The sequence below is a fragment of the Thunnus maccoyii genome, chromosome 9 (genome assembly GCF_910596095.1).
Source record: "Thunnus maccoyii chromosome 9, fThuMac1.1, whole genome shotgun sequence".
Taxonomy (NCBI): Eukaryota; Metazoa; Chordata; class Actinopteri; order Scombriformes; family Scombridae; genus Thunnus; species Thunnus maccoyii.
The window spans coordinates 3,360,814-3,374,455 of NC_056541.1; the positions used below are offsets into that span (position 1 = coordinate 3,360,814).

The window sequence follows — 13,642 nt, forward strand, 5'->3', positions numbered from 1 at the left end:
CTGACCAGTCATGCACCCAACAACACTCCCAGTCTGACCACATTCACCAGTATCGTCTGATAGTTTAACAGGATGTATGTAGAACCAATGTAGAACTTTTCAGGTTTAGACTCTCTACTTGTTTTGTTCCTATAATTTAAGATAACTTCATCCAGGATTAACAAATCAAACTGCAATCAAAAAACCAAACTAGCTGTATGAGAATTAACAGGATTATTTTAGCCTGATAACAGCATGTTAACAGCACCCTGCACTATCATCCGCTTCTCCACTGACTAAACACACAGTTTCTGTTAATCATCATACGTTTTTGTTTGTGTTCGTGTTCAGAGGGAATCAGAGATTCTACCAGAAGAACCTGAAGCTGAGTCCTGCTGACATGTACCGCTGGAAACTTTCCTCTCAGGAGCCGTGCAGCATGACCTGCTCTATAGGTACAAAAAGTTCATAAACACCCTCATCATCACTGAACATCAAACCAAACAGACTGCAGGAGTGATGCACTGTAGCTGTAACATTCCTGCTATGAGATGCTGCTATGTCGTTTGTCTCTTCCAGGAGTGTCCAAGTCCTTCGTCTCATGCGTTCGTTACGACGGCATCGAGGTGCACGACATGTACTGCGACGCTCTGACCAGACCGGAGCCGGTTCACGACTTCTGCATCGGGAGAGAATGTCAGCCCAGGTACCATCCAGGAGCGAAACATCTGGATAAATCTGAACGAAATAAATAATTCAGATACCTTGACTCAGGCTCATCAACTGTTACCGATGCAGCGTATCGGATCGTACATCCTTAGATCCACACAGTGTGCAGTAGCTCACTCATGAGCTAAAGAAGTTATTTTAACATTTGCATGTTAATTATTTTCTCGCTGCTGTAACTGCCCTCATGGCGCTGTAGCCAGTTCATATTTTTCTTTCATTCTTACCTTTTAATTCTTTGACACTCGTTTACTCTTTGCTGCAGCTGCTGGGAGTTTCATGTAATCTAATACAAACACGAGACTCCCTGATTAGTGTCTAATATGACTCTAAATATAATAGATCGTATTTTGATCTGAACCGAGCTGATCAGATTGGATCACATCTCGTCTTTCAGGTGGGAGGCGAGCAGCTGGAGCGAGTGTTCCAGGACCTGCGGGGAAGGTTTCCAGTTTCGTCAGGTGCGCTGCTGGAAGATGCTCTCGCCCGGCCTGGACAGCTCGGTCTACAGCGACCTCTGCACCATGACCGACCTGGAGAGACCCATGGAGAGACGAGCCTGCAAGAGCCCCGCCTGCGGCCCGCAGTGGGAGGTGGCCGAGTGGACCGAGGTACCTCTGCTGGGTGGAAACTAGAACATTTAAAGATAGTCAAGCAGAGTTTTTTCTTATTTTGTTGCTCAAGAAAATAATTTTTAGTATTTTTTTCAACCAGTTTCCCTCTTTGGATTTTTTTTCCTGGTTTTTAATCATTTTGATTTTTGTTATGTTTGATTTTTTGAAGAAAGGCACCTGAAATGATCTCCCCCATAACTCAGAGGGACTTATTTTTCTTGAAGTGCAGACATCTCTCTCTTGCACTTGTCAGGCTCTGGTTTAGCAGCTGCAGTCTTATGATTGTCTGATTGTGGTCACTGATGGATTCTCCAGAGAGACTTACGAGACACCAAAAACCTTAGATGTGATTTGGGCCAATAAGGTTTGAAAAACAACATAGAAACATTATTTATATGCAAAACTCACTGATCATTCTTAACCATAACCAGCCATTAATTCACACTAAATCAGTCGTTTCCACTGCATTTTAAATGCAATTCCTGAAAACATTTATTATGATTATTATTTTATTATCTTGTGTTATTTCACATGAAGTCTCGCAGCAGTCACTTGCCCTGTTTTCAAAAGTAAGTTGTAAATATTTCACCTTTTTTAAATTTATATGCTGTATCAAACAAGAACTAATTCAGAGGTTCAGCAACACAAACCGCAGTAAAAACAACTACAACAGCTTATATTAGAGTGCAGAGTTAGTTATCTGGATTATGATTTAAAGGATTAATTGTAATCTCTGGATTCTTCAGATCAGATGGTGTCTTGTACATTTAAAGTGGAGATTACATGAAAGGTGTCTTGAGTCTTTTCAAAAGCTAAATGTTTCCCTAAAGTGCTTCAGAACAGTGATTCCCTGATTAAAGACCTGCCTGTTGCATTAATACTACATGAATATATATATATATATATATATATATATATATATATATATATATATATATATATATATATATATATGTATATTTTACTACATATGCAGTTTGAATGTGTGTCTCTGCGTGTCTCTTCTCGCTCCAGTGTCCTGCTAAATGTGGCCGCAGAGCCCAGGTGACCCGCGATGTCCGCTGCTCTGATGAAACCAGACCATGTGACCCGATGACCAGACCACTAAATATCAAAAACTGCACCGGTCCGCCCTGCGAACGCCACTGGACCGTGTCCGAGTGGGGGCCTGTGAGTGTATCTTTACTCTCTGAATACAATAAATATAGTATGTAATGACAGAATCTGGATTGTTCCCTCAGATTAATGGTTCCCAAACTAGGGTTCCCCCCACAAGGGGTCACTGGATTCATCTAAGGGGTCACGAGATGACAGGACACGTCAGCTTTCCTCCACTTTTTGCTTTATGTACAGCAAATTACTTTACTTTATCTCTTCAAGCATCTAAAAATATTCAAATAAAACAAAAGAAAGTCCTCTAGTATTTAATTGGTAGATGCTGGAACATGTGACATGGGGTCACAGATAGACTTTGCTTCATTTTAAGGGGTCAAAGCCAAAAAGATTGGGAACCACTGCTTTAGATTTTTTCCTCCATCTGATAATTTTGAGATTAATAGGATTTATCAAAAAAAAAAAAAACACAGTGAAACACTTTATAACCATTTTTATAAGTGCTACAGTGTGAATTTATTGTGTTGTTGAGAGCAGATTTATTGGGAACAACGTTTCGGTACACAGACCTTCATCAGGTTATTCTGAAGGTCTTTGTACCATAAACGTTCCCAATAAATCTTCTCTAATTGTAAGCGAAGAAGACGGCGTTCATCTTTGTTCTGCCGTCGTCTGCACCTGACTTGTCTTCTCTCTGACGCACCTGTCGATCTACAGGTGTGTAAAACTTCAGCTCCGCATCATGTTGTTGAGATAAATGTAGATTCTGATGTTCAAGTCAGAGTTTGGAAACTATGAGGTCGAATTTATAACCCGTGGAGCAGAAACATGGACGGCTGTGAGATATTCTGTAAAATGTAATTCCCCATGCAATAACTCATATTATAAAAAATATAAGTTACAATGTTGATGTTACAAAGTGACGTTATGTGCTATGAATTCATCTGAATGTTTGATTTTATTTAATACGATGTGAGGTGAGCTGATCTGACCTTTTGTTTCTGTTTTAGCTCCGTGATAAAACTTGGCTGGCAGAAGGCAGTAATGAGGGGATTCCTGCTTTTTTTTTTTCTTCTTCTTCTTATGAATCATAAAATTCTGACCTTTGACCCTTGTTTGCAGTGCTCGGGGTCGTGCGGCCAGGGGAAGATGGTGCGTCATGTGTACTGTAAGGCTCCTGAGGGTCGCGTGGTTCCTGAGAACCAGTGCTCCGCGGAGGACAAGCCGCTGGCCATCCACCCCTGTGGGGAGAGAGACTGCACTCCGCACTGGCTGAGTCAGGACTGGGAGAGGGTGAGTTCATGATTTCCATCAAGTCCATTAATCGATCAGCTAATCGACACACAGTTATTTTTATTCAACTATTGTGAAAATCAATCGATTCTTTGGTTCCAGCTTCTCCAACGTGAGGATTTAGTGTTTTTCTCTATTTTATATTGTTGTAAAAATCTTTTGCTGCCACAAACAAATCCAACACAATAAAACGTTTCAAGGCGTCACCATCAAGACCTTGGAGACTCTGATGGGCAGATTTCACATTTGTTTGACGGTTTATAGACAAAAAATGAAAATATCGACGGATTAATCAATGACCGAAACAACTGTTCAATACAGCCCTATTATTAATTATTAAGTAGTGTTTTTGAAATGCATGAGAAATTACATTCCCCCCTTTTTGATCACAGTTCTCCTTAACGTAGCAGCATTAATGATATCGAAAAATGCACTTTTTTGAGAAAACTTGTTGCAGAATGCTATTTGTTAAGGATACCCGATACATAACACACTGTGTTTGGACTATACTACTATATTATGTGGTGTTGTTTACCGTATCTTTGTATGGTTATTACGGTATTGCTAACACATAATATAGTAATATAGTCCAAACAAAGTGTGTTATATATTGGGTATCCTTAACAAATAGCATTCTGCAAGAATTTAGTTTTCTCAAAAAAGTGCATTATTCAGATAGGAGGTTTTGCTCTTCAGCCATCGATATATATCTGAAAAAAGTACATTACTGTATATAAATGAGACCAACTTAAATTTAATGATGATTTAAAACACAAAGTCAGTGAGTCTTGTTTTCAAATTCAGTTCAGGTGAATCATCAGATGCTTTTGTTTCATTGTCCACAGAACAACTGGGGATAATATTAGTGTTTGGCTCCAGATTTACAGTCAAATGTCTTAAAAAACATCTGAAGTTTAAACGGAGCATCTATTCTCCAGGCAGCCTTTTTTTGTTTCATTTCACTACGCTATAAAAAATCTAAATTTTTACAGGCTTGAAACTTGCTTGAAAGATAATCCATCCATTTAACACCTCATCTTCTTTCAATTGTGTAACATTTTCATTACTGCTATGGAAAGTTTTCCATATTGGTTCAAATGCTTGTTGGAATTTAAAAACCCACAATAAGCTAGATGCAGCAACTGGTGCTAAGGACAAAATGCTCCATGTATCTCTCTCAGTTTTTGTTTGATTTAGTTTTTTACTCTTAAAGAGTGAGTGAAGCATGATTGAAATGCTGTCTTCGTTTTGTGTAATAATTGCATTGTGTCCACTGAGTTGTTCTGGAAAAAACTGAACAAATGTAGACATGAACCCAGTAACTTTAAGTTCCCGTTTGTAGTGTAACACCACCTGCGGTCGCGGTGTGAAGCGGAGGATCGTCCTGTGTGTCGGCATCAGCAGCGGAAAGTTCCAGATCTTAGATGACGAGGCATGCGGCGGCGCCGAGAAGCCCGAGGACGAAAATACCTGCTTTGAGAGGCCATGTTTCAAATGGTACACGACACCCTGGTCTGAGGTAATAACACGCTTTTACATTTCACCTTTACACGCTCCTGATATCAAGAGTGGATCATAATAATGTAGGAGTCTCTGGAGCTGCTGGAGCACAGTTAGTTGTTTTTGTTCATTTGAAAGACATTTGCCTTTTTTCCATGACTGGAATGCATAAAGTTTGAGTAGATTTGGTTTTAACTGCCTCGTGTCACAGCAGCGGCAGACACAGTTTTATCCAAGTAATGCGGCTCATAAATTCAAACTGTGAAATTCACAGTTTGGTGCTGCTAAAGCTGGACCTCTGGACCTCTGACTCAGACACACTATTCCAACAACACACAAGAGATAGTCTATATACTAAATATATATTTCATTTTTCAGATTTGCTGTTCATACAGTAGCTGCTGCTCTGCTTAAATACAACAGAGGAGAGATCAGAGCAAAAGCAAAGCAAAACTATAAGTTGTTTAAATCTTTTCATTCAAGATATGATTCAGAAAAATGTACAAAAAGTGCAAATGTGTCAGGAAAAGGTAAATTCCACACAGGTTTGAGCTACGAGGATGGTTTGTCCAATGATAACACAACAAAACTCAAATAAACCTCAAACCTTAAAATCACTTTCAGTCCAGTATCATGCTGATGGACAATATTCACAGATGCCTGCACAGAAGAGTAGTGTCAAAAATCATCTTTTATTTGCAGATGATTAGGGCAACTAATCATTATTTAAATTATTGATCGACCTGATGATTGTTTTCTTGTATGTTTTGCTATAATTTCCTCAAAGTCAAAGGTGGTTCTGACATTTTTGCTTGACAAGAAACTATTTGCTTATCAAAATATAGCTGCTGATTAAATTTCTGTCAATCAACTAATCGATTAATCGTTGCAGCTCTGCAGATGATAATTTAGCTTTTTACTGCTGTCAATATGTAGTAAAAACCTGACTGGCTTTTAGTTTAGTGTGTCAGGACTACCTCCATCTTGTTTTATTCTCTCTCTCTGCTAAGTTTGCATTCATACTTCTTTGTTATTTTATTCTGTAGGACAAATGAATAAAATATCTTTGCCTCCGGTTGATCATCGATGTGTAACGATGTGTGTTTCTGCCCCTTGTGTGTCCTCAGTGCACTAAGACGTGCGGTGTGGGCGTGAGGATGAGGGACGTGAAGTGTTACCAGGGCAGGGAGCTGGTCCGAGGCTGCGACCCCCTCACCAAACCGGTGGCCAAACAGACCTGCACTCTGCAGCCCTGCCCCACTGAGCCTCCAGGTAACACGGCAGGAAGAGAGAGTCTCATTCAGTGACGTCCTGCAACTATTTCATAGAGCAAAAGCGGCCTGTCGAGCTCATATTGATCATTATAGCCACAAAAATATAACTCTTAATAGTTGCAGTAGTTATAGTAGCACATAGCCAGACAGCATCTTACAAGCTGTTGTTTTCACTGCAATATTTATAGGATAAAGCTGGTTTTACTCTGTATTTTTCTTATTGAAGCGATCAAAACCAGCAATCTGTCTCTCAATACTTTCAGACTTCCCTACTCTCAGCTTCAAGCCCATTGGTTCCTGCTGAAAACGTAAATCTTTAAAGGACCAGTGTGCAGGGTTTAGTGGCATCTAGTGGTGAGGTTGCAGATTGCAACAAACTGAACACCCATCCCCCCCTTCCGAGTGTGCAAGAGAACCTACGGTGGCCGTGAAACTCGTGAGAAACGGGAAAGTTCCTCTCTAGAGCCAGTGTTTGGTTTGTCCGTTCTGGGCTACCGTAGAAACATGGTGGTGCAACATAGTGGGCTGGAAGAGGAGCCGCTCCCTCTGTAGATATAAAGGCTCATTCTAAGCTAACGAAAACACAAGTCTTATGTTCAGGTGATTATATACTAATTAAAACATATTTATGAATATTATATTCTACTTCTCACAAATATATAGTTTCACTTTTTTAAAAGGCTCAATAATTTCCTAAGACACTGGAGATTTTAGCAAATGTTACTCAGAAGGTTAAAAAGAAGGAAACTGTGAGTTTGTTGGGGACTATTTTCAGCAGCGGATGAATCCACATTTGTTGCTCTTCTTTATTGAGTATTTCTGGCAGCAAGATGTTTGGTGATTTGAATAATAATTTTGCTGATTTTAGACGGCATTTTATTTAGGTTAAAGTTCAAGTTCTTATACAGCTATTTGTTCTTAGGCAACATTTAACTTTTGAGATCCCTGAGTTCTGTTGTTAAATGAAAAAAAGTTTTGCAGTTTTGTAGAAAACATGTTTATATTTTCTCAAAGTAAGGTCTCAAAATAAGCATTGTTTACCAGAACCTGTGTTGTATAAGTATCATATTGACAGGAGCATTAAACATTTTGCATCCAGCCCTATATACCAAATAATAACCAAGTTATTTTAGTCATTAGTTGAGTGCCTGAGAACATCTCTGAATTGTTGTGTCCTTACAGTAATTTAAAGTCTCTCAGATCAGCTGACCAGAATCTACTGGATGTTCTCAGAGCTTGATTTAAAACAAAGAGAGACCAAGTGTTTGCTGTCTTTCATGGACACAGATTTGGATATGGACGGTAGGGGTAAAGTGTTGCTGGATTGTCCCTGCCAATATTTTTTAGATCTCAAACAATATAGCATTTTAACTCCACGTAATATTAATGGTAAGATCTCTGCAGAGTTGCCAGGTTTGTGTATTTTCTGCATAAAGTGTGCTATCGTGATAAAGAGTGAAAGAGCAGGATATGGAGGATACTTGACCTCACTGTTCCTCTATGTGTATTTAGACTTTTGGTTCACATTGAAATATAGTTATTGAAATATTGTTAAAACGGCAGATAAATGTAAACTAGAAGTCTGCTGTCTAGAACTAGCTAGCTTTAATCTAGACATCCAGGTATCTCTTAGACTTGCATGTCCCTCCCTCATTACCACCACTGAGGCCCTTAACCCTCCTGTTGTCTTCCCGTTGACCATGCAACTTCCACAGATCCACAGATCCTATAAATTTTAATAAAACACCCAAAATTCAATGATAGTAGTGATCATTTTACTTGCAAAGTTTGTGGTATGGAACCATCCATGTGATTTTCAGGCAATTAGATGAAAGAAATCCATATTTCTGATATAAAAACATTTGAAAACGGGTCAAATTTGACCCGAGGACAACAGGAGGGTTAATCCCAACTGCTCCAGTGGAGCTGCCCAGTGGCCGGCAGATCAGACTGTGGTTGTACTGGGCAGCTTCCAGGTATGAATGTGTGACTGTGTCTCTGAGAAACTCCCCTGAATAAATAAAGGTTAAAAAAAAGACCAAATCAATGTTACTGGGAATGTTATCCCAGTATGTGTGAGGCCTGGTTAACATCGGCTGGGTTTATATTATCCCAGGGCGATATATAAAAATGGGAAAAGTTTTTTCTTTGAGTTATTGTGTTATGAAATCCCACCATGACTGACTTTGACCGTGACTTTGTCCCAGATGAGAGCTGTCAGGATCGTCCCTCCACCAACTGCTTGCTGGCGCTGAAGGTCAACCTGTGCAGCCACTGGTACTACAGCAAGGCCTGCTGCCACTCCTGCCGCGCCGTACGACCTCCCAGCTCCTAGTCCAGGACAACGCAGCCCCCCCCCCCCCCCCCCCCCCACCGACCCCCCCCCCCCCCCGACTCTCGCTCCAGCATGAGGAAACTAATGGGTATGTGGTACTGCAGTTACTGTGAATCACGAGAGGAAGCTGAAAGTCAAGAGTTGGAACAGTTACACAAAGTCCTCCAATAACCTGGATTTATGAGGGTTCATTTGAAGTTGGATTAGTAGAAATGATGTTTAATTCAATCTGGTTCTCCTGATATCAGACAGAAGCAACTCACAACACTCACTTATAAAATTAATAACATGTTTGTTACTGTTTTTCATTTGAAATTTATTTTATTTTCCAGTGATGTTTCTGGTTTATTTGGAATAAATAGAGAAAGAGTTGAGCGAAAAGCAAATTCTCAGAGGTAAAAATCTCCCACTCAAAGTTTTGATTGGTCACTTTCTGTCAGCTTTCCTTAAATGACACTAAAATGACACACAGTCCAAGTGTGTAGATTAACATATTCTCCATTGACGGTGATGCATCACGACTCCGTTTAGTCGCAGCCACACTTTGTTATTTTCAGCAGATATTTTGCCCTCAAAGCCACACGGATGTTTTCAGTTATTCTGGTTAATTAGACGTCTGCTCAGGTTGAAGTTGGCGTCGTCCCTGTGAAAACTCTTTATTTACAGTAACAGGGACACTGTTTCTGCAAAGAAATGTTGAATTTTTCAAATTTTTCATTGCAGCGAGCAGCAAAAACTAAATTTCATTCACCTCCTTTGTGTTGTGTGTTGGAGGCAGAAAGACAGATCTCTCAAAACTGGACAAATAAAAAACGATCTGCATGGAGAGATGCCACTAGAGAGAACTCGTAACAGGTGCAACTCAATCAAACACGCCGACGCGTCCTGGGAAGAGCAGTTATCGGCCAGAATAAATGAAAACACCTGTGTAGATGGATCGTGTGTGTCTTTAGGGATTGTTGTGTGGAAAAACAAGGCAAAGCTGTGTGATGCAGCTGATTGCATCCGTGTTTTTTAGGCCCCTGTACACTGTGAGATCCTGACATGAAAGTTCAACAGTGAAGAGAGAAAACATGCTGAAACCTTTGGTCGTCTCTCCAGAACAGTGCTTGTAGATCTCACAAGTCAGAAACAAGTCAGAGATTTCAGACTAAATTCTCAAAATCTGACCGACGCTACAAACCAACCACTAAACTTGCTGCCGCTATATTTTAAGCACCCATAGATATATTACACGTAGATACTGTACTGCTGTGTACAGTGTATATGTCACTACGACCAAAGCTACAACAAAATGCAGCAAGTTTTTTTTTGCAGATGACGTGTCTGTACTTGCACGTTTTGTCATCATTTTCTCCAAGATTTTTTTTGGAGCCATTTCACCTGTGAACCTGCACGTCATCACTATTATTGCACATTGTAAAGGGGCCTTCAGAAAAACTTAAAAAACACCTGCAGCAACCTTCCACCTCGAGACCTCTGAGACTGACGTGATGCCACCTCATCAGTTCAGTCACATTTAGAGGAATATTTAAATAAAAACAACAATATATATCATAGAAAAGTCCAGCAGAAAACATTTAAAAAAAGGAAAATGTTTGTTTTTTTGTCCCAAGAAACCTTTTCATCTCCAAAAATGATCTCACAGCTGCCCCTCCCCCCCCTCACTCCTTCCATCAAACCATCATACAAAATAACATCTTTAACTTCTGATTAACATTATATCTCAACCATAAACCCTGTTGTTATCATCTATTATTGATTATTTATCAGTTGGGAGTTTCAGTTCCTCTAACAACATGTGGAGTTGTAAAGTGGAGTCAACAGTTTAAATGTTTTTTTTTTACAGACTTCCATCACCAGTTAGCAGCTTGCTCTTGTAGTGTTCATCGCTGCAATGAAAAGATCTATTAAATTATTTCTCAACTGAATATACTGCATGACTAGAATATTTAATACAGATACTGTTTATGAAATATTATTTAATTGTGTTTCAGTTTGGTGTCTGGCATGGCCCAAAATGTTTATATTTCCATTCCATCCCCCCCTGCCGTTTGGCGCCGTGCCGGCACGCCTGCAGGATATGGAAGCATATTTATTAGTCATAGCACATTTTCATTTATCGTGATGCTCCTGATGCCAGCCGATGGTTATTCATCGGGTCAACTGATGCCAGTTTTGGTCTGTGTGTGACAGAGGAGGACAGGAGTTATTCCAAACACAGACAGAAAGATTCCTGACACTTGAAGTATGGCTGAAATGTATTCAGACGTGTACCTGTATGTCTCATTTTTAACTATTGTGTACTGTGTTTTATATAACTGATACCTCTTTGTACAAAAAGTAAGTATGGAGATTGTGTACTGTTGATAATAAACTGAAATCCTAATGGTACTGACTTGTATTTCAATTAAATAACAGTTCAGATGAACAGATTGGCCTCTGTTGTTTTTTTATGAATCCACAATTTATGGTCATATAGTAAGTTGGTATCACTCCAGAGCTGCAACAATTAGTCGATTAATCAATAAGAAAATCTGTGTTTTGATGATTGATCATTTGTTTCAAGCAAAAATGCCAACCATGCTCTGCTTCCAGCTGCTCAAATGTGATGATTTTCTGTTTTTTATACATACATACATAATTGAATATCTTCAGGTTTTAGACTGTTAGTTGAACATCACTTTAGGCTCTTTTTTAAACTATTTTTTAGCATTTCATTGACTGAACAATTAATCGATTAATCAAGAAAATAATTGGCAGATTATAATTCTGAGTTCAACACATCCTCATATCAGAGCGACAGAATGGGTTTATTTCCAAAGACTCTCAAAACGACCTATATGAGTGTTTTTAGCGTCTTCTAGAGGACGGATGGGGACCGTTTTATGATATAATGATGATCTATGATGTGACAACGCTGTGGTTAAGGTCTGGTCAGGTTTACCACTTGGTTAGGGTGAGAGAAAGATCCTGGTTTGGACACCCGAATCATGTGAACACTAGTGAAAAGGCCACTTTTTGCCTCCTGATGTCCCCTGAACTTCACTTCTCCAGGACATAATTACATTGGCCGCTAGATGGTATAAACCTGAATTTTAGACCTATACCCTTGTTTTTCTTGTGAGGACGAGCTGGTTAGTTGCAGCTCTACTTTAGTACTCTGGTTCCTGACCTTTTTGGTTCATAACTTCCTAAAACAAAGCAGTATTTACTTGTGACCCTTCATCACAGTTGACATGAGTTGTGAGGAACCAAAAAACCTGCTCAGATTGTTTTATTTGAAAGATTTTGCCTGAAGAAGTTAAAGTATCCAGTGTTTCAGGTGTCTCTGTACACCTGAATGTGTGACAGGTGTGTCACACTTGAATCATCTTTTGATCCCTCTAATATATCCCCCCACATGTCTCCCCCCCTTCATCTCCTGTCATCTTTTGACCAAACACTGTCTAACAAAAGGCGAGAAATCCCCAAAAGAATGTTTTTGACTGTAGCTGCTGAAGAAAAAGAAGAGAGAGTGTAAAGCTTTCCTGTGTCCTGATTTTCCAAACTGGTTGAGGGATGCAAACTGACGACCTTTTTGAAACATTTTAAAGGATAATGCCACATTCATGTCATATAATTATGACATGAATGATTCTGATGTGTAAATGGTGTTCACGCCAACCTCCAAGTCCTAATGATGACTGGAAAACTGGAAAGCTACAAAATATCCAAACAACCAAACAAACATGGACGCCTCACATCAACTTAAATCCATCTTTCTATAAAATTAAACCTGAATGTAATGGATATAATGCAATATAACACAGTATTTAAAGCCTCATACAATCTTCCTGAGTGGTCGGATGATGGGAAACTTTCCATCCATCTAACGTGGTGTGAACGTGGCATAAGTCTGGTGATAGTTCAAACTTATCTCTCTCCTTATCAACAAATCTCATGAAAAGACCAAAACCAACAATGAACTGATCTACTAACAAGATCTTATTCCTCTGTGTCATAGACCTCCGTTGTTGTCTTAAAACTATTAAAAAACACGTCAGCGAGTCACACCGCTGCCCTGGGTGACATAATCCTTCATTACTATGAACACACACACTGTAGTTTACTTTGACTTGATCCCAAACACACCAGCCTGCTGCCAGAAATACTCACCAGAACATCAAGTATGGATTCATCCGCCACTGAAAATAATCCCCAATAAATGGACTACTTCTTCCTGTTTGAGTAACGTTTGCTAAAAACTACAGTTCTCAGCTGTTTTAGGAAACGACTGAGCCTTTTAAAAAATGAATCTATATATTTGTGAGCTGTTTTTAAAGATCTTCTGAAGGACCCAGTGAGCTTAGAGCTGAAAACCACTGACTAATACATTGTTGGTCTTTTTATTAAAATTGTGCACAATAAAAAATATGAAACCACCAGCTTTATCCTTTAAAAATCATTGTTTCATAACCCCTGAGAAAGACGACGCAGTGTTTTCTTTCTAATTTCTGCTGAGATGAAATTGTAGTTTAGTCTCAAGTCCGTCAGTTTTGTTTGCTGTGATGTTGCAGGTTGTGTTGCTGCATACGTTGAGATCATTGCAGAAGAGCATCACAGCTATGAATGCAGAGAAAACGTGTTCACTTCTTCTTCTTCTCCTCCCTGCTGCTGCTTTTGATATAAACAGATCAACTTGTCTGATTTAATGAGAGTGAAACCAGTTCAGAATCAACTCTCTGTTCTGCTGGTTTTTTTTTCTCCCTGAAGGCAAAACACACAAAACACACCAAACAAGTTTTTGCATCATTTTTATTAACACT

The 13,642-nt window shown here is 39.4% G+C and overlaps 1 protein-coding gene across 6 annotated transcripts in view; it reads left to right on the top strand.

The window, feature by feature from the left end:
• Positions 1–8,845, top strand: part of adamtsl2 (ADAMTS-like 2) — a 44,347-nt gene extending 35,502 nt beyond the window's left edge. For all 6 annotated transcript variants that reach the window (XM_042420328.1, XM_042420330.1, XM_042420327.1 and 3 more), the window contains exons 12-19: positions 331–434; positions 559–685; positions 1,103–1,316; positions 2,334–2,489; positions 3,555–3,725; positions 5,068–5,244; positions 6,353–6,497; positions 8,707–8,845. In XM_042420328.1, the coding sequence (XP_042276262.1) occupies positions 331–434; positions 559–685; positions 1,103–1,316; positions 2,334–2,489; positions 3,555–3,725; positions 5,068–5,244; positions 6,353–6,497; positions 8,707–8,834 (1,222 nt within the window). In that variant the 3' untranslated portion in view covers positions 8,835–8,845. The remainder of the gene's footprint in view (positions 1–330; positions 435–558; positions 686–1,102; positions 1,317–2,333; positions 2,490–3,554; positions 3,726–5,067; positions 5,245–6,352; positions 6,498–8,706) is intronic.
• Positions 8,846–13,642: the final 4,797 nt, after the last annotated feature.